General features: G+C 53.1%; 8 protein-coding genes across 8 annotated transcripts; 6 read left to right on the top strand and 2 right to left on the bottom strand.

Moving 5' to 3' along the window:
• Positions 1 to 1,520: 1,520 nt before the first annotated feature.
• LY79DRAFT_511042 (uncharacterized protein) lies at positions 1,521 to 1,916 on the top strand (the record flags this gene model as incomplete). Its single annotated transcript, XM_060554219.1, has 1 exon — positions 1,521 to 1,916. The coding sequence occupies one exon, from the start codon at positions 1,521 to 1,523 to the stop codon at positions 1,914 to 1,916; it is 396 nt and encodes a 131-aa protein (XP_060416644.1).
• Positions 1,917 to 2,076: 160 nt separating this feature from the next.
• LY79DRAFT_510937 (uncharacterized protein) lies at positions 2,077 to 4,203 on the top strand (the record flags this gene model as incomplete). Its single annotated transcript, XM_060554210.1, has 3 exons — positions 2,077 to 2,977; positions 3,059 to 3,294; positions 3,427 to 4,203. The coding sequence occupies 3 exons, from the start codon at positions 2,077 to 2,079 to the stop codon at positions 4,201 to 4,203; spliced, it is 1,914 nt and encodes a 637-aa protein (XP_060416643.1).
• Positions 4,204 to 4,983: 780 nt separating this feature from the next.
• LY79DRAFT_546938 (uncharacterized protein) lies at positions 4,984 to 7,745 on the bottom strand. The gene has a single exon (XM_060557277.1). It carries the CDS (start codon positions 7,268 to 7,270, stop codon positions 5,309 to 5,311), a length of 1,962 nt encoding a protein of 653 aa, XP_060416642.1. The 5' UTR covers positions 7,271 to 7,745; the 3' UTR covers positions 4,984 to 5,308.
• A 935-nt stretch (positions 7,746 to 8,680) lies between these two features.
• LY79DRAFT_588605 (mitochondrial import protein Pam17-domain-containing protein) lies at positions 8,681 to 9,556 on the top strand (the record flags this gene model as incomplete). The annotated part of the gene is made up of 3 exons (XM_060560937.1): positions 8,681 to 9,268; positions 9,329 to 9,401; positions 9,456 to 9,556. 3 exons carry the CDS (start codon positions 8,681 to 8,683, stop codon positions 9,554 to 9,556), a joined length of 762 nt encoding a protein of 253 aa, XP_060416641.1.
• Positions 9,557 to 9,767: 211 nt separating this feature from the next.
• On the bottom strand, positions 9,768 to 11,294 carry LY79DRAFT_510905 (ThiF family protein; the record flags this gene model as incomplete). Its single annotated transcript, XM_060554208.1, has 3 exons — positions 9,768 to 10,761; positions 10,823 to 11,039; positions 11,090 to 11,294. The coding sequence occupies 3 exons, from the start codon at positions 11,292 to 11,294 to the stop codon at positions 9,768 to 9,770; spliced, it is 1,416 nt and encodes a 471-aa protein (XP_060416640.1).
• Positions 11,295 to 11,471: 177 nt separating this feature from the next.
• LY79DRAFT_102827 (ribosome biogenesis protein SLX9-domain-containing protein) lies at positions 11,472 to 12,312 on the top strand. Its single transcript, XM_060550639.1, has 2 exons — positions 11,472 to 11,590; positions 11,648 to 12,312. Exons 1-2 carry the CDS (start codon positions 11,588 to 11,590, stop codon positions 12,242 to 12,244), a joined length of 600 nt encoding a protein of 199 aa, XP_060416639.1. The 5' UTR covers positions 11,472 to 11,587; the 3' UTR covers positions 12,245 to 12,312.
• Positions 12,313 to 14,035: 1,723 nt separating this feature from the next.
• On the top strand, positions 14,036 to 15,380 carry LY79DRAFT_103014 (stress-induced bacterial acidophilic repeat domain-containing protein). The gene is made up of 4 exons (XM_060550640.1): positions 14,036 to 14,516; positions 14,577 to 14,696; positions 14,793 to 14,912; positions 15,009 to 15,380. The coding sequence occupies exons 1-4, from the start codon at positions 14,482 to 14,484 to the stop codon at positions 15,205 to 15,207; spliced, it is 474 nt and encodes a 157-aa protein (XP_060416638.1). The 5' UTR covers positions 14,036 to 14,481; the 3' UTR covers positions 15,208 to 15,380.
• A 2,635-nt stretch (positions 15,381 to 18,015) lies between these two features.
• On the top strand, positions 18,016 to 19,304 carry LY79DRAFT_510853 (Ulp1 protease family protein; the record flags this gene model as incomplete). Its single annotated transcript, XM_060554201.1, has 5 exons — positions 18,016 to 18,060; positions 18,321 to 18,352; positions 18,542 to 18,617; positions 18,671 to 18,690; positions 18,749 to 19,304. The coding sequence occupies 5 exons, from the start codon at positions 18,016 to 18,018 to the stop codon at positions 19,302 to 19,304; spliced, it is 729 nt and encodes a 242-aa protein (XP_060416637.1).
• Positions 19,305 to 19,787: the final 483 nt, after the last annotated feature.

Here is a 19,787-nt window from a genome sequence, read left to right as displayed (position 1 = left end):
AAAACCTGATTTCCAGTGTCCTTTATTCACCTGTTTCCGATTCCATAGTTTTGTTGTTTCTGGCAGTCCTTCTCGTTTGCTTCTCGGATGTTTCGTCTCTCATTTTATAGGGTTGTATCCTGCTCTATCACAAGGCATGGCCTTTGTCAAGGTTGTCACCACTCTACTCCATCTGGACAAGTCTGATAACTTCATACTATACTCACTTTCTTGCACCCGCCCTCTCAAGATGAGATCCCAGTCTTGCAGGTGGGCTGTTCCCTTTGAAACTATTTGAATGAAATCGCTCAATGGCCTAGGTTCTTTCTCTTCTATATCCCTCATACCTCACTTTCCATTCCCTTATATAAATTCTCCGCCACCATCAACTTCCACTTCTTTCCCTCCATTTCCATCTTTCACCACTGGATATTGAGGCATCCCAATCATCCCATAGCCAGGTACAGAAGTGCCTCCCACTTCTACCTTCGTTTTCTTTTCCTTCATTCTCGCCGCGTAATTCAAATTCCTAGGCGGCGCTTAGCATGACATGATTCCAGTTGGCTTCATCTCCCGTATCTCTTCAATGCCAAGGTCAGTGGGCAAAGAACGCCAAGGGGCGTCTGAACTTCGTCACCTCTATTGCCAACAGCGGCTTACCCTCACGTCTAGAACCAATAACCCAGCATCAACGTCTCCCACAACTTCCCACACCACACACGACCGTCAGTGACTTGAAGACTCATATACGCGGCAACTAGAAAAGGAATTCAAGGAAAGTACGATTTTCAGTCGTTGGATGGTTCCAGTGCCTAAAATCAGCAGTATTTCCTTTGTGCCCTAAACTGCGCATCAATCTACATCAGGCTCGTCCATCAAAGCCTCTTGGTTTGACACAGATATACCTCAGCAAGTGGCAACTGATCCTGCCGGTTTTCATCGAATCAATACCTGGAGCAAAAATCGGCGACTTGAGGTAGGCAAGTTTAACCCTCAACAGCCTTGTCATCTTCCGTTGCCAAATATCCCAACACTGCTGCGCCTTGGGTTCACAGGGCAGTTCCTTCCCATTTCACCTTCGCTCTGTCTCTCTCTTTCTCTCTTGCTATGAACCTGCTCTCTCCTTCCCCAACTTTTATCACCAGCACCTAGCACCTTCTTTGGAAGGGTCAGCCAGATCATCTGGGCCAAAAAGAAGATCACCAGCATACCTCAATCTCTTACCCCTTCTACCCTCTCAAAAACACCGAGCCTTCCCCTCTCACATCTTCTCGCCCGGTTCTCGATGAAACAGCCCTTCTCAGATTGGCAGAGAAAGTCGTGACTAGAGGCACAGATACGCACCGAGGAGTGGTCTTTGCATAATCTTCTCTCTCATATATTGTTCTCATGACATCACGACACTACAGCTTTTGAGTTACTAATATCTTTCGTTTTGTAGCGCTGTTCCTTAAAACATTAAAAGCCTCTAGTCAACGACGTGGCACATACAGCCGTCACTTCACCGAGCATCCAACAAGTCAGCGCAGAAACAATTCAACATGGTCGATAGATTCGACTCCTACTTCCCCGGCCGCATCATCGGCCAACAACAAGATGACGATGGATCCACGGTATATGTGTCCACCGACAACGGCTGGACCAACGACGAGAGAAGCGTCACCGGTAACCCCAGCCCGCCGAGGCTCGCTGGTCCAGCCACTCATTTGAATTCTCCCAACCTCATCGACTTTGATTCGTCTGATTACGGGGATATTCCTCCCAGTGATAACATCACGGAGAAGATCACTAATTCCATGAATCAAAACTCTGACCGACCTGGAACCGACAATGCCGTCAAGGGGGCCCAATCACTTAATCTCGGTTCTTATTCCCAGACTCTCAGCGAAGGCAATCTAGATCGTGCATCGGCAGAGTCCACTTCCACCGGCTCGTAAGTCATAGCTCTTGGATTTACCACAGCGATCCTGCGTTCATTCGAACTCAATCACTGACGTAGGCCCCAGATTGTCCTTTACCAGAGACCAAACTTCCCCACCGAGCTCTTCCCCGTTGTCCTTCGTCGATGCTCGCCAGAGCCGCTGCCCGTCGGACGACATGATAGCATCCCTTCCGGCTCGCATCACGCAGCCCGAGCACGACCACGAGACTCTCAAACGCGAGAATGATCGTCTTTACAGCATCAACGAGGATTTGAAGCACAGAGTCGCCAAGGGAGATGCTACCATTGAGAAGTTGACGACGCAGCTATCCGAAGCTGAACTTTTCAGATGCCGATCTCAGCAGTATGCGGCAGATATCAGTGAACGTAAAAAGCTGGATCAAGAATTCTTGCAGGAGTTGCAGGAGGAGCTCCGTTACAAACAAACACAACTGGAAGAGTTCAAGGCAAAGTATAACAGAGTTATACAAAACCAGGAGCCCCTCACGAACCGGTTACGGGGGCTTCAGATAGGCCTTCTAAATGCTGCAGAGCGCAACAAGACGTACGAAGCATTCCTCCGCGCTTTTGTCGCTGACAATCCCCAGCACATTGAAACCTTTGCAAGCATCGGCATTTCCCCTAGCAGCGCACCGCTGGACAATTGTGCGACAGAAGATATCCAAGAAGAGCTTCTCATATCATTTGATGAGATCCCGCCGCCTCCGATGACACATTGTACACCTCCTCATAGCAAGTTCTCGGATTACGCAGGATGTCTGCTGGATCTTCCGCCACAGACTGCTACAGAAGCCTCATTCACCAGGTCCAACGATTCCGATTGCAATAAGTCGGAGTCCCAGCAACCTTTGCAACAACTTTCGTGCCAGCTGCCGGAGCAGCCAAGACTCATCGGCTCGAAAAATTCGGAACCACAAGATCCCCATGACGTCAACGCTGACCTTCTCGAGTGGAAGGAGGACTGCAACGACATATGGGAGTCTCCTTTCCAGAGAGAGCGGGCGCTGCGCAATCATCAAGGGGCGCCGGGAGCCCGCCAAGTCTCCCAGATCCCGGGTATGTTTCTGTACGGCATTCGCTATATGCGAAATCAGAACGACCAACGACTAACTGACGATTCTGGCATTCCAGATATAGCCTCTCGCATTGTCATTATGACTGGCCTTCCAGATGAAGTCCACATTCAGCGAGTCCTGGAACATGTCCGGGGTGGCCAAATCCTCAATGCCCACGCCGTTCCCATGGGCGCCGGTGACTTAAACTACAACCATGCCTACATTGAATTCACCACTGCCGAGTATGCATTCAAGTTCTACGAATTCTCCCGATCTCGTGAGTTTGGCTTCATTGCCCACAATGGTATCTTTGCCAAGGTACGTATCAGTCTCCCAGCCACAGACTCATATCCTTTGAATGAGAGTGTGCAGGCTTCGATAGACGGGGGTTCCACACGCTGCCTTGCTGTTACTGGATTTCCAGTCATGCATCTCCGGCCCATCCTCAAGAGCGCAGGCCTGGGATACAACTTCACCAAATTCATCACTCACTTCGCCTATTTTGATGATGGAAGCTTCGAGATATCGTTTTCCAGTCTTAAGTCGGCCATTCACGTTCGCAAAAGCATCCTTGAGTCAGGTCTATGGACTGTGCCCGCTGATGGCCGGGCTGTAACATTCAGACCAGACCCGTGCAGTGCACCGCTAGGAGACCTCTACGAGCCGTTCCTACCTACCTACACGACTGCTGACCTTTCCATTCTCGCTTCTGAGAATGCGCAGCTTTTTATGACCACCGAGGAGCGTGAGAGTGAAGAAAAGCTTCTCCAAGAGCAGATGCTGGAGGCATGCGACCAGAATGACCCGGATACCGTCGGTCTCAAAGATATGCTTGACCGCAAAAGCATCGTCTGGGAAAAAACAGCCGGTTGGGATAACGCTATCGAGTACATGGCATACGACTCTGATCAGCGTAAGGAGGTGCTCCACCGCAGAGACCGCCAGTCGGGAGCCATTCAGGTGTGGTATCATGGAGGCTGGGTAATGGATCAGATCCAATCATGGAAGGCATGGGAGCACTATAACGTCGACAGCCCCAACCCGTACACTCAGAAAAGCGCAGATCTCTTGTATGAAGTGACCGGCTGGATTGACCGTCGCAAGGTGAATCTTTACTTGAACAGCAAAGCGGCGAGAGAGGAGAATGAGAAGAAAGCTGCTGACCATGATGTCGACAGGTCATCGTTGACGATGGCGGGCTCCAAGGAGACGCTGAACAGTCGCTGATTCTACCTTCGGACAAGGTTTCCGACAAACCAACGGCAGTCACTACTATTGCCTCAACGAGACCGCTACTACCTGACTTTGAGAAGGTTTCGATGGCTATGAACGACCCATCAGTCCATGTACCCGCCGGCGTTCAACGTAACCCCGTTGGAGGCAACCCTAGTATGGGTGTCCCTTCTTTTGTGAACAAGGATTCGGGCGAGAGCATCTTGGGTTTTGACACCCCTTCGAGCGACATTGCATTCGGGTCCCAAACGCCTACTTCGATACCTGTTTCCCCAGGTCCCCACCTCATCACGGACGACGACTTCGAGGGAGTTCACGGAATCTCGAAGCCTGTGTTCAACAGACTTACGGCCAGAATCGCCAAGGACAAGGCGAAGCCGTCGGGTAAAAAGTCTCTAGTCGGCCGGGCTCCCTTTTAGTAGAGGGAATATGGGTGCATCAGCGAATGGATCCTGGGAAGGTTCGTGAATGGGACTAAATGACTACGGGGCTCTTGACTCTTGCGTCGCATAAAGGTGCCAGAGGGCCAGAGGCTTCTCCATTTGGCGGATGTCCTACCTGGTTTGGATGGACTTGGAGGGCACCTAAAGCGATATATTCACAAGCGAGCAAAGGGAACTACTGGGGACAGGTATACAGCCAGCACAATAGAATGGAGTTTTCATAACACTAAGAACGCACTTCATAACTTCCAAGGCGGAAACAGATGTCTATCACCTTCTCTTCACGCTTATCCCTCCACGAACGCGTCATCTCATTAGGGGCTTTGTTTGATTTTTTTTTTTTTTTTTTGGAACTTGTGATATTTGGTATGCAGTCGGGCCATGGCAACATTCTGCGACATTTCAGGCACCCCGTGTGAGCATACGTGTAGGCCAGCGCCCTGTGGTAACACTGACCATACTTTCATCGCCGCCGAGGTAGACAGGGGCACTCTCCCCCCAATTAAAGACTAAACTAAGTCCAGATTGACTCCAAAAAGAGGCTTGACGAAAACACAGGAACCAACAACCCCGCTGGCCCCAGAATCCCATTACTCCTGGTCGTAAATGCCCATGGCTGATTGTATCTCGTGCCCCACCCATCGGGAAACCTCATTTCACCAAGAAAGCGTGGGTTTGGCAGGCTGCGTCGGCTCGTCCGTAACAAGCAGCATCTCATTGCCAATATGCTCCTCCTCATCGCCGTCGTCCTCGACCGCATCCTCGCTACCGTCGGCGTAGCCGCCCCCGCCCGCTTCGTCGTCCGCATCCCCCCCCTCAAAGGCCTCTGAAACGGACGAGTACTTGCGGTGCGGCCAGGACGGGACAAGGTACTTGTCCATTGCCCCCGTCTTACGGCCCTGAGGGTGCGACTGCGGGTGTGCCAGGAAGTACTTCTTGATGAGAGACCGGGGAATGTTGGCCTCGGGCTCCCAGGTCGGGTTCTGACCGGGCGGCCAGACACCCTTCCAGCGGACGTGGAAGAAGCGGACGCGTTTTCCGCGGACGATGCGCTCTTGAACGCCTTCGAGGCTGAGGACCTCGTAGATGTTGTTTTCTTCGGGGAGCTCTTGTTCTTCTTGGGCGGGCAGCGACTTCGCCACGGCCTGTGTGCTGCCGGCGGTTGTGACGGGTGGTGCGGATTGGGTTGCTTTGAGGGGTGACGTGTGGTCGTGCATCGCCGGCTTGGGTAGCGTCGGTTTTGGTGTCGATGAAGATGCCTGTTCTACAGACCGGATCGGCTGTGAGGGTGTGAGGTTGGCGAAGTTCTTGGACGCCGCGAGGGAGATGGTCCATGGTGTTGTGTTCTGAATCAGAGGGGTGAAGCTAGTCCTAGGAGTTGGAGTATGGAATGTTGTAGAGTCGTCTACGTCTAATGGCTGTTTGATGGCTGGTGGTGCGGTTGCCGGTGCTCGTGGCGGGATGATTTGAGCTTTGGGGGTCGGAGTCTGAGCCATGGATGACGGCTTTTGGGGTGTGGAGGGAGGATCCCGTATCGAGAGGAGAGACCGCTTTTGTGGTTGTGTCTTGGTCTTAGTCCGCGGGGCGGTGGGTGTTGACGTCTGGAGGGTGGAGGCCGGCGGTACGGGAGGCAAGATAGGGGTATCCCGTGGCCGGGCCGCTTGTGGAGCAGCATAAGGTTTAGGTAATGGCGGTAATGCTGGCGAGCTAGTGCCTCCTCTGGAAGATTCAAAGGGCGTACTCCTGCTGCTGTCCGTCTCGATGCCCGATAGCAATCTTGATAGCGTCGGTCTTGGCGATTTGATTCTTCGCTTCTTCGCCAACGGCTCCAATATGCTCGGGACACTGCTCCCTTCGCCTAAGTCGTAGGATCCTTCAGTCGACATCGGTTCCTCCCCATTCAGCTGCCGGAATATCGCCTCTTCCATATCAACGTCATTGTCGTCATTCGAAGCCTCCACTTCCTGTAAGACTGTGCTCTTTGAGGGGGTAGACAGCGACGGCGCTTCCTTCCTCGGTCGACCCGGCTTCTTCGTCTTCTCCCAATTCGTTTTCGGGGGCGGCGTTCTTGCCCGGTCCGCAACTGGTCGGTTCCTTTTTTTCCCCCTGGGGAGGGAGCTCTTGACTGCACTCCTCTTGAATATCCCCTTCTCCCTTGCCTCGGCTTCCTCTACGGCGCGCACGTTCTCCTCCTCCTCGGCCCTGCGCTCCTCCTCATCCCGCTCGGCAGCTCGCGCGGCGCACCACTCCTCGTACGCCCTCGGCGAGACGTAGTCACATATTCTTTCGGCGTCGACCTGTAGCCGCGCGGCGGGGAGGTCGGTCCAGCCCACGACGTACAGCAGACGCTTCTTGCCATCAACAGAGAGCGCGGGTGGAACGAAGAACTCGTCGCGGATATAGGCGGTAGTGTCGTGTACCGGAAGTAGGGTTATCGGGGCTAGGCGTGGGCCAGTACCAGGCTTGTAGCGGCGGTAGGTCGGTATATTCTCGATGACTACGGCAAGCTCACGCACGCCCGCGGTTTTGGATCGACAGTTGGAGGGGGTGTTGCTGGTGCTGGTGCTACCGTCCGGCGTAGGTCTGCCGAACCAGATGTACCTCGAGGGGCGCGACATGTTTGTCCACTCGCTGGGCAAAGACCACCGTGCCACGGCCGGCGGGCGCCGGTGGATGTGGGCGGAGGCCCTCGAAAAAGTTGTGGTAGGAATGATGAGTCCGTGGTCGTTGGTCGCTCAAAGTTTATGAGGGAGGGGTCCCGCACTTGGAGATTCTTGTCTCGCGCGTCGCGATCTGTCCACCGCTGCGGGTAGGTAAGCAGAACCCGTCGAAGAACGGCAACGCTATGCTCTGCAAGCTTTAGAAAAAATTAACAGTGACAACGGAAAGCATGTTCGAGAGACTGACAGGCTCTGACTTATTTTTGGGAGCAGTCAAGCCATAGAAAGACGGCGTCCGTACAGTCGGTCTGCGGCTTTGCAAGGTGAAGGAAGGAGGAAACCTAACACTGTCTTAATTAGCGTTTCTAAACAGTTAGGCAGCCACTAAAAAGCTTAGAACCCTACTTTCTTACATAAAAATAATATAAGAAAAGGACACAGTTTCTAAAATATCTTTAACATACTTAAACATAGGTTTTATATTAAACTAAGTTAGAATTCTAAGTAGTTTTATATTATTTTATTAAAAACTTATGCTTCTTTTAATACTTTTATATTCTATAATATTTTTATTCATTTTTATATAGATTTTAATCATATATCTCAAAGACTTTATGAGAGTATATATTTTATAAATATACTATATAGTATATAAGTAAATAGATTAGTTACTTCTTAACTTCTTATTACTAAAAGTTTTATAAATATTATTAAGCTTTTCTTTTAAGTTATAGTACTAAAGATAATAATATAGAAAATAACTCTAAGTCCTAACTATTTATAAGCCCTTATCTAGTCTTTAGGATAAGGACGTATTCTTAGTATATTATTTCTAATATTAAAAGTCTTATTAAAACAGTAAAACTTAAAGTAGAAAACTTAATAGTTTTTAGTTATAAACTAGTTTTTTAATAAATACTTAGAAATTAAGACATTCTTTAGAATAAGAAGTAACTTGTTAATATATAACTATAGTCTACTTACTTATATACTATATTATTTCTAAATATAAAGAGTTTTTTAAATATAAGTATTATATTAGTACTTTAGTAGATATGTACTTATAGAACAGTATTTACAATAATTAAATCTTATACTTTGTAATAGTTTTCTTTAAAGTTAGTAGTAAGATAAAACTAGTTTCTTTATCTTAATGTGGTCTACTAGTGAGCTGGCTCTGGACGGTCCGTGCGGTAGCTGAGCTGAGCGAGCGCCTGCGCTTGACCACATCGCGAGCTCCATCCACCCCAGCTCCGGCTCATTTTCCAATTTCTTCGATCACCAGCCATAAGAAAACTCTCCACTCCACTACATACAGACTCACAAACGGCCAACAAGATCAACATTTTTCAACGAGGTCACGCAGCCATGCTGACGCCCACGAGTACATTCGCCCTCCGCCTCGCCGGTCAGGGCGCTGCCCGCGCATCAGTCGCCTCCTCCATCGTCCGCACTACCGCATGCCCGTACTCGACCGCCTCCATGAAGAAGCAGCTGCCCTCTACCCGCCTGATCGGGCTTGCTCCGGCTAGTCCTCTGGCCCGTACCAGCGCCGCCTTTGGCGCCTCCTCTCCGTCCTCGATCGTTGCCCGCGTTGTTCGCCAGCCCTGCTCGCAGCGCTGCAACGCCACGGCTGCCACTGCGGCACAAACCAAGCCGGCCGCTGCGCCCGGGGACAAGTTGGACTGGGAGACATTCTTTCAGCTGCGCAAGTCTCGAAGGAGATGGCAGCTCGGCTTCAGCGTCATATCCGGCCTGGGCGCGTTCGTTGGCGGTGCTGGCATCCTGGCGACTGGCGTTGCGGATCCGTTGGTGACGCAGGTCCCTCTGGACCCCTTCATCACAATGGGCTTGATGACGATGGCTTTCGGTACGCTGGGATGGCTGGTCGGACCTAGTATCGGATCTTTCGTCTTCTACACACTGAACAAGAGGTGGAAGAACCAGATGACAATCGTAAGCCGTCATGTGTCGACCATGGGATTTCACTAGATGCTAATTTGGTTGATATTACAGAAGGAGAAGGAGTTCTTCGCCCGCATCAAGAAGAACCGCGTCGACCCTTCCGTGTCTTCTGTCGGTAACCCAGGCATGTCAACCTCTCTCGCACGCCCAGCTGATACTGTGCTAACCACCTTAACAGTTCCCGATTTTTATGGCGAGAAGATCTCAAGCGTCAAGGGCTACCGCCAATGGCTCAAGGACCAGCGGGCCTTCAATAAGAAGCGTGTCAGCTTCGTGTAGAACACCAATTACCCGCCACGGCTCGTCAACGGACGATTTCCTTTTTCGTACGACTAATCAGGTTCATGGATAATGGGCGTAGGTCGCCCTCCTCTCTTTGTAGTAATAGGGGTATAGGTGGGAAAAAAGTATGTATCATGGCGACACAGCTCCCATCGTCAGAACAAATTCAGCTTCCATCCAAAAGTCTTCTGCCACTTGTGGTTGTTACCTAGGTGAATGGCAATGTAGGGTCAACTTGGTGTTTCCAAGCTTTCATTCCGCCCTCGATGTCGCCAATGAACCTCCTGCCGTTGTTGTCCAGCCCCAAATCCTTAAGGCGCTTCGTTGCAAGCTGTGAGTCGTTGCCAACTCTGCAGACGAGGTAGATGGGCGCATCGTCTGGCAAGTCAGCGGGCAGCCACTCCGGTCGGGGCCGAGTGCCGTCACTCAGTGGCTGTGTCTCCTTCATAAACTTTGCGATGGGAATATTGACGGCGCCGTCAATGCTGCAGATATCAAAGTTCTCACGCTCTCTCACATCGAGCAGAATGTGGGACTTGCCGCTTTCTTTGGCCGTGCGCTCATACTGGGCTGCCGAAATCCGGTCTTCGGGCCTGAGAATACTCACCGGTCCGCTGACACCGCAGAAAGAAACGTAGTCGAGTGGGCCTGATCGCAGCGTCTCTAGCGACAGCGTCGAAGTGGCAGAACATGCAAAGCAATCCTTCCTTCGACCGCGCATCCGGACAGACCTGAAGGGACCTGACTGAACCGCTCCCGAGAAAATGAGGAGGGACGGAGCAGTGGCCTCCTTTTCCTGGACCTTGGGATCAACAGCCCCCGAAGCGACGAGCTTGATGGCCTCAAGGGCCTGTAGTACGCCCATGACGCCGACGACGGGGCCGAGGATGCCCCCTTCGCCACAGCTGACGACGCTGTCAGGCGGGGGCGGCTTGGGGAACACGCAGCGATAGCACGGCCCGCCCTCCAGGCTACCTTGCGGCGCGGCGGGCGAGTTTAGGGTGATGAGCTGGCCATCCGCTCGGAAGGCAGAAGCTGATACGAGGGGTTTCTGCAGGAGAACACAGATGTCTGAGATAAGATAGCGGGACGTCGGGTGGTCAGTACAGTCGAGGACGATATCGTACTGCGAGACTATCTGCTCAGCGTTCAAAGGCGTCAGATGCTCCTTGTACGCGTGATATGTTATGAGCGGGTTCAGACTGAGAGGAGCTGTCAGTTCCGCCCAGAGGTATATGTCGCTGGGGAAATGGATGCACATACCCCTTCAAGTATGCGATGGCGCTCTCAACCTTGGGTATGCCGACTCTGTCAGTCGAGTGTGCGACCTGGCGGTGGAGGTTGGAAATCTCGACCACGTCTCCGTCGACAAGTCCAACGGTGCCGGCCCCTGCCCCGGCGATGTAAGCGGCCGCGGGGCATCCCAGTCCCCCAGCGCCGATGATGAGGACCTTGGACTTCTTCAATCTCAGTTGACCTACTTCCGTTTCAGCATGGTGCTCGATTCTCAATCGAGACGCAAGAGCTGACCTATCACTCCGACGTTGGGGATGATCAACTGCCGCCCGTATCTCTCGTAGTCTGCGGGTTGCAGGGGCCACTTCCATGGTTGCGCCGGCGCATTCTGGGCTTCCTTCTGCGCTTCCCTCTCGGCCAGCTCGAGTTGTTGCTTCAGATTCTGGAGCTCGAGGGTAGTTTCGGCAACCTTTCGCCGCAAGTCCTCAATTTTGCCCATTTTCACGTCTGGAGATCGTAATACTGGTGCAAGTGGGATGAATAAGGACCATGCGCGGGAATTTGGGTGAGCCTTTGTGCATGTCGGAGGTTCCGCCACCGATCTCCGACCCCCACGATTGGAGAGATCCGCTCTCGTCGGCGCCCCACCATGGAATTTTTGAAGCTCAGGGCGTCTTCAAACTTCCACAAGCACTTCTGAATCCCAGGTCTCACTACACAAAGAAAACCAACCCTCGAGATCGCCCAACCCAGCCAATCCACCTACAAATCCCCCGAGAAAATCGAACCAAGATGGTAATACGTCCGCAAACTTCCTTGTAATTGCACGATGCTGACCCTCTCCTCCCCCAGGCGCCCACCGCCCCGACAAAGACCCTCTCGGCCCGCGAGAAGCGCATGGCCCGAATCCGCGGCGATATTCACCCCCTCGCGCCGCACAAGACGCTCCGTCCCGAGGCCCAGGTCGACGATGGCTTCCTGACCAACAAGAAGGACAAGCGGACGATGAAGCACAGCGCCTTCGTCAGCAAGGTGGAAAAGGCCAACAAGAAGCCCCTCAAGCGCCGCCGCCCGAACAAGAAGCTCGTCACAACCATGGAGTCCCTCGCCGACGCCCTCCCTGAGCTCGAAGAGGGTGCACAGACGCTGGAGCAGCTCCGCGAGGGCAAAGTGCGTCACAAGAGCTTGAAGAGCAGGCCCGGCGCGCTCAAGCGCAAGGAGAAGATCGTCAGAGCCGAAATGCAGCGCTTCGGCGCCAGCATGGCCGCGCTGGCCTCAGTTCCGGCTGCTTCTGCTTCTGCTACAGCTGCCGGTGCGATGGCCGTAGAGAATCCGGCCGCGGAGGCAGGGGCTGAATCGGCGGCGTCTGATGCGACGGCGAGCAGGTGGGCCGCGCTGAGGAAGCACATCTCGAGCACCATGGAACAGAACCCTGCTTTCAGCAAATAAGCCATTACCCAGCGCAGATTCCAAACCGAGGTTGCTGGAAGTGATGGTTGCCGTGTCTACGTGCCATCAGAGAACACTAAACACGGAGAGAGGTTTGCCGATAGGAGTCTGATCCACCCCAAGGAGTGCATTGCCTCAGCTCCCATTTCGGGTCGCTCGCCCATATATCATTGGGTAGTGGCTCCGCCCGATATTGATCTGTTCCCAGAAGCTGTGAGAGAAAAGCCTCTTCATTGAACACCGCGCATGGCTCGTTCCATCCAGCGACCCGGGCAGCAGCCCATCAAACATCCCGCATAGCCGACTGACAAAACCGCAAAGCCCTTGTCGACGGACGATCAGAGGGAGTCCAGCTCAGACCCGCCTAACCCTGGAGGCCATATTCCCGACGGCTTCTAGCTAGGACGAGGGAACAGGCAGCTGTCACCGTAGCGCCCGGCGGTGCACATACCCAAACATTATTTGGATTGGCAAAGTAGGAGGCCGGGCGACGACAGTCGTGTCTTGTAACCCATCGTTCTTTGAGGCTGGGAACAGTGAGCAGGCGGTAAACCGCCGCTCGAACGTTAAATCCTTCCAGGAGCGGTGCTCCTCATACGGATCTTATCAATGGCACCTGCGGGCAGTAAGGTCGCGAGGATCAGGGGCAGACACCATGAAACGAGGATGGATGGTCAAATTCATGGACGTTAAAGCCGGTTAATCGCGGAAGACGTGGATGTCCAACCGTCAACACCGAGAGTTCACCACATCACGATACTTCTCTCACGAAACACACAGTCTTGCTGATAGACAACGCTGTTCACCATGTACTGTGAGATTCCCTGTTGCTGGTTCTTGTGACCCATTATCGCATACGGCCATTCCAAGTTTGCAGGCCAGCTCTTACCGCGCTGTTTTTCCGCTTCCGATTAGTATGAGGAATCATCATTTGCGCTAGTTTGACGGATTGGTAAAATCAAGCTCCATAGCCCGCACGATTAGCCTTAGACGGGGACAAGACACCGAACGGCAGGTGGGCAGCTGACAAAGGAGGTTAAAGTGTTTACACGAAATATGATACAGGAAAAGGCTGAATCTCGACCATACACTACATCCTCGCCGTGGATTTCAGACTGTCCACCCAGGTAAGCAGTAGATGAATCAGAAATACTTAAAAGGGCCCCAGTGTAGTCCCGGCGGAAATCGAGCACATCAATGGACCCGCGGTCAGAGCCAGAGAGTGTAGCCCTTGGATCGGGATCTCAACAGGGATGCCGGTTCGTGGGGCCGATGCCACAACGGGTAGTGGCAACCTGTTGGATCCCGAGGTCGGCTCTACCGGCCACCGTCGATATTGCTAAATCTGCCTCGGCAGGATCATATCTTACTACAAACCACCGAAAGCCATTTTAGTGTTGAAGACGAATACTGGCGGCACAGATCCCTCGCATCGTTTAACAGGCGCAGCACTGGCCAAGAGATTCTGCTGGGCGGGCGGTCCACGGTTGTTGAAGATGCAGGAGAGCCGACGTCATTGCACCAGTCCTCCAGGTTGTGCAAATACATCGAGAGAGCGAGGGCGACAGGAAGCAAGCGACCCGGAAAAAAAAAGAAAAGAAAACGGAATGGTTGATCAACCGAGTCTCGGCCCGATTTAGAGACTTGGCTTGCTCATTGAGTCGGGAACGACGGGTGTGTTTTGTGGATGTGCCTGGCAGGTTTGACGATACTGTGATGTCAGCTTCGCCATTACGGACATTTTCCCCAGCTATCCCGGCAGTACATTGATTGGTGTTGCTTTTTTCTCTGCACAATGCTTGGCGCCGTCTTGTAGGAAATGCGTGAAGTTATATCATAGGGGTAAATCGGAATGAAGTTGCCTCATCGTCATTCTCGGATCAGCAAGCGAAGATCTCCAGAGCGGCAGGGCGGGGGGGAGAGCCTGCGTTTGCCTAATCTCAACGTCACTGAGGGAAAGTGCTGCCGTGTTTCCAAGCACCTACCTACCTAGGTCCCACCTACCTACGTAGGTTGGTAGGTTGGTAGGCAGGCGACAACGGTCTGTTATTTCCTGCTCTCTATATAGATCTCTTGGATGGATATCAATCTCTCGGTCCTCCAGATCAGAATTCAATTGACTCTCACTTTCATCAACAACACAATCTCAGCCTCCATTCACACGCACAGCACAACTTTCATTGCTGCTACACCCTACATCTAGCAACCGAATCCCAGTCAAGACAGAAACCATAAGCATGGCTGACAACAACCCCGGAAACTTTGCCAACCGGTGAGTCAGTCATTTCTATACCGCTTTATTGTGATGCAGCATCACGCTGACGATATGCAGCCCCACCGAGGAGGTTCGTCAGATTGCGGCCAAAGGCGGCCACGCCAGTCACGGCGGAGGCAACACTCAGAACCAGTCCTCTGGCACCGGCAACACTAACCCTGGCAACTTTGCCAACCGGTGAGCTTATCCAAACCCTCGCCACATGCGTTGTCAGGGCGCGATTCCTGCGCACTCGTCTCCAACGAAATATTTGCTGACAAAGATGCGCATTAGTCCCAAGGAAGAGGTCCAGGAAATCGCGGCCAAGGGCGGTCACGCTAGCCACGGCGGAGGCAACACTCAGAACCAGTCCTCTGGCACTGGCAACACTAACCCTGGCAACTTTGCTAACCGGTGAGCTTATCCAAACCCTCGCCACATGCGTTGTCAGGGCGCGATTCCTGCGCACTCGTCTCCAACGAAATATTTGCTGACAAAGATGCGCATTAGTCCCAAGGAAGAGGTCCAGGAAATCGCGGCCAAGGGCGGTCACGCTAGTCACAGCGGCGGCTTCGCCAGCATGGACGCGGACAAGCAGCGCGAGATTGCGTCCGAGGGTGGCAAAGCATCTTCCGGCTCGTTCGAGCCCGGTTCTGAGCGGGCCCGAGAGGCGGGACGCAAGGGCGGTCTCCATAGCAGCTCCGACTAATCCGTCCCTCTCCACCCGCACATCTCAGGGCAGTGTTCCGAGACGGGCGAAACTGGTACGATGTACGATAAGAGGCAAACGTGGATATGACCTGAGCGATGGGCAACAACATTGGGCCCATTCGCATAGCGTCCCCGCCTAATGGGGATCAATCGATTTCGATCAAACAGTAAAGTAACATGGTTTACATTTGTGCCAAGTGTGGTTTATCCAGCTTCCATGCTGCGAGTGGATGGTTTCTTGACTGAGCCGTGCATGTGTGTACCGCCCCTTCGGTCACTCTCAGACCCTATTTTCCCAACCACGAAGACTACCTACATACCTAGGGAAACAGACCCCGATGGTACAGTCAACTGTGCATTCATGAAACATTGCGGAGCTGGTCAAAAACAGCTTTCGTACGTTGTACTCCGGGGGTTTTTGGAACGGTGCTGGATGATGGAGGACCATGTCGCCAGGCCCATGTGACCAAGAGGCCGCCGAGGATGTATGCGTAGCCCCAGAGGGGGGTTCGGGCAATCCCACCTCGGCAGTCCCCGATGCGGTTTCCCCATGTCTCACCCTGCTGTACCCCGTTCTTGCCCATATGGGTTTGACATTACATAACTATTATTTATGGCACCCCTCGGCCGACTGTTGCTTTCACGAGCCTCTTTTATCCAGCTGCTAGCAGTAGTTGTGGTGAGCAGTCGCCGCTAGCAGTATGCCGAGAGTGCCATTTTCTTTTCTTTTTCGTTTTTTAGGGGAGGGCGGCCTCAGCCTGGACCAGTCTCAAAGCGGTTTGGCGCCTTCGACGGTTGGCATCAAGCCGCAGATATCCGCCAACTGGTTGTTGCATATATGCGGCGGCGAGGAGCCACAGGGGTAAGGTAGGTAGGTGCCTTTTTACCTAGGATAGTATCCGTACTCCGTAGGGTGGTATGAATGATAAACCGGCATTCAATGCCGCAGGCAGGGTGACGTCAACGAGGTGTAAACTTGGCCCATACCCTTTCCATCTCGCTGTCCCTCTCTCGGACGTTATATCTCAATCTCACCATCATCTCTGTGTGACTCCCAATGGAGGCCTGACCATGCAGTATGCTCTAATTAGAGTACTGGTGAGGTGATGAAAGGTTAAGCAGAGGCTTAATCTTGGCCACACCCGCCGCAGCCATTTCTTCCAGGCTCGTAAGCCGGAGCTTAAAATATTTCCCCAGTTATCCTCACCCACCCGTCCGTCCATTGCAGATGATCGTCCGCTGGGGGATGAGAGAACGCCAAGCCGTCGCCATTCCATGACTTCCTCTTGCTACCTAGCTGTCTTTTGTATGTAAACCTGCATGTCCCCACTCGACTGTTTCGATTGCCGATTCCAATCGATTTCTCCTACATACCTACCATACCATATCATACTCAAAACGCCGTTGTCCCCGCCGTTTATCTCCTCCACGCTCTCGCTGCGTTGGGTCCCGTATCTCAGTCCGTTTGTTACCCGGCTCCGCCCCCGGGAACTCACCCCCAAATTGGAACGAACAGTGCTTTTCTTCTCATCTCGTAACCTGTACGATGGCAGCAGCAGTCGGCGTGCAACCGCCAGCCCGTCTCCCTTACGCGGGCTCAGAACGCCTGATCAATACCAGGTATGCGTCAGCTTCTCGATATATATGTTTCTTTTCTTTTTTTCATGGTTTTCATTTGGGTTTGTCCTATCCATCATTTCTTGGTACTCATGTACCGCTATGCCGTCTGACCCTGCGGCGGCCTGCTCCCTTCCCTCCAGCGAGGGGGTTCAGCAGTGCAGTAAGTAACCCCTCCACCTAGCAGCAGCAGCCCGATGGGTAACCGAGGCGAGGCACCGTGGGTTAAGCGAACTGCCTGCCCCCCACAAGTGTGGCTTGTCGAGCCTCGTCACCTTGCATTTTTCATCCTACTCTTCGTTCCTCTTCCGCATCTCTCGGTTATACTGCGCCACGCCAAGCGCTGGCCACGTCTCCCCCTCATCACTTGCAGTTCAAGCCTCACGTCTCTCTGTCATCATCCGAGCTGTTGTTGCTGTTTGCTGCTGCACGCCGGCCGTTAGTGTCCCTACCTATTCCTGCCCCCGGTTCCATGCTCCCCTTGTCAACCAACCCCGTCCTCTGTTCCGTCTCCTCTCGTCCCTCCCAATCCCCACCACAGCCATCACTCCGCCTGTTGGTAATCTGTGTCTGGGAGATCCCGAAGTTTCCCTGCAGAGAAGGGGAAAAAACTCCAGACCCTCCTCCCCGCTTTATTTTTTTTCTCCTCAAAAAATTCCGAAGAGGGAAAATAGGAAGCCGGGCTTGCTTGGAAAAATAGGCCATTTGGATCACTTTTTGGCTTTGACCTCTTCAATTTCCCACCGTTCCTTTGGTGACCCTTGGGCTGTCATCCTTACCGCACATCCTGATCCCTCCCTCCCTCACTTTTCCCCAACTGTTTACATTCCTGGAACTTTCTACCCATCTACTTCCGGTTTCTCTCCCCTCCCCCCTCGTGTTTTCCTACCCGACATCCATCACCGTTGTTGCACAAACGCTCCGAATACATTATTACCCGCTCTCGACCCGAACTTTACGAACAACCTCTGACGTAACTCTGCCCGATAACAGTCGCTTCCTCGCATTCCGCTCATATCGACACCAGCACCCTTCCCGCGACACCCGCTCTCCCAGCTTCACGACGAGCTCCTCCATCTCCTACACCGCACCACCGCAGGCGGCATCACCGGCAGCAGCTGCGCGGCTCTCCTCCCCCTCAACCTCGCCCTCGAGCACCACCAAGTCCGGCCACTGGTCGGATTCACGGATGAGCATGCCTTTCAGGAAAATGGCGCGCCACTTTGGTGACACTGTAAGACTCTTTGCTGCCTGCTCCACTGCCCTCTGGCCTTTCGCATCGTCTTCTCTTCGTCTTCGCGCTGGAAGGAGAGAAGGCCGTGGGCCTCTCTCGCTTTCTCTCCTTCTACGACCAACAATGGCCGGGCGTGCAGGCAGACACATGTCTCTCCCCCGTTTTGTCCACCCTGCCCGAGACCTGCGGCGGGGTACCAAGTCTGGGAGGTAGTCCCGTTTCAGCGCCGTGCCAGTCAACTGACCCGGATTACGTCCTAGCTCTCCCCGCAGCAACCCTACCTGTCGTGTAAGTCGCATCCCTCCCCTTGTCCCAAATCCGCTACCGCTCGTGCGGTATAAACCCAGTCCCACGTTGCGATGATCTCCGACTGACAGGATGTACAAATTGTAGATCACGATATCCTACGTACGTACCCCACGCTGATGATGCACTCATCCGCTTCGCCCTATCTCGTGCTCTCAATGTTGCTGTCGCGTAGCACTTCGCTTACTCATGCCACCATAGTCACCTACGAAGACATCAAGGCGCTCAAGAACGACTGGCTAACAGACAACGTGCGACCACACCCCCTCCTTTGCACTTGTCCTTCTAGCTAACGCCTTCTCAGAACATCGCCTTTTGGGAAGAGTTAGTTCGGCCACGGCCCCCCCTTCCTCCGTTCTGTTGTTTAACAAGATCACCACAGATGGCTGGAGCGCGAAATCCTTCCCAAGTACCCGCAAGCCCGCATCTGCCTCCTGCGACCGTCGATGACCTTCCTCCTCATGAAAGAGCCCGACATGCGCCAGATCCGCTCCGCCCTTCCCGACTTTTCTAAAACGACACATATCTTCCTTCCCATCAACGACGCCCGAAACGTCGCTCAAGCCGAGGGCGGCTCCCACTGGTCCCTGCTGCTTGTCAGCGCCATCGACGGCGTTGCATTCCACTACGACTCTCTCGGCGGCGCAAACTACGCAGAGGGCCGCCTGGCGACACATAAGATGTCCGAGGTCCTAGGCCGGCCGCTCCGGTACCTCAACCTGGAGGACGCACCTCAGCAAGAAAATGGCAGCGACTGCGGCGTCTTCGTCTGTATCCTCATGCGACACCTCCTGGTTAAGCGCCTGCTTAGCGCAAACGCCCGCGAAAAGGTCAGCATGAGCATGGCCAACAAGCTCATCGACAGCCACGGCGGGCGCAAAGAGATGCTGAAGATCATCGAGAGCCTACGTAAGGAAGGCGAGAGGAGGAGATCGTAAGCGCATTCCTTCATTCATCCCTAGCCTAAGATCACTTCCTGCTTGTGGACGATGTCATGTCGTCCTGATGTTGTATCCTGTTTTTTTTTTCTTTTTCTTGTCTTTTTACGTCATTTGTTTCCGTCTTGAGGGTTCCCTGACACCCCTTTTTAAAAAAAGGAGAAGCGCATCACCATACTCGTCAAAGACGCCCCCGCGAATCGAGTAGTCGGCAATAGGTCTCCCCTCCACGCCCACAGTGTTTGGCTCGAAACGACTTGGCGTACTGCCAGTACCGAGTTCTGACGACGATGACGACGACTTCGACTCTACGGTACGCACCGGCGGCTTGTTTCCCTTTTTTTTTTTTTTTAAATTTCCGAGATACGATATCCACGAAGACATGCATTGTATTTTATTATTGGACTCATAAGGGTATTTCTATGACGCCTGAGAGGTTTCGTGGTGAGAGAGGGAGGTAATAGATGATGCATCCGCCAATTC

The sequence above is a fragment of the Colletotrichum navitas genome (genome assembly GCF_030913465.1).
Source record: "Colletotrichum navitas strain CBS 125086 chromosome Unknown LY79scaffold_15, whole genome shotgun sequence".
Lineage (NCBI taxonomy): Eukaryota > Fungi > Ascomycota > Sordariomycetes > Glomerellales > Glomerellaceae > Colletotrichum > Colletotrichum navitas.
Note: the sequence above shows the minus strand (reverse complement) of the source record. Positions and strands in the feature narration are given on the sequence as shown.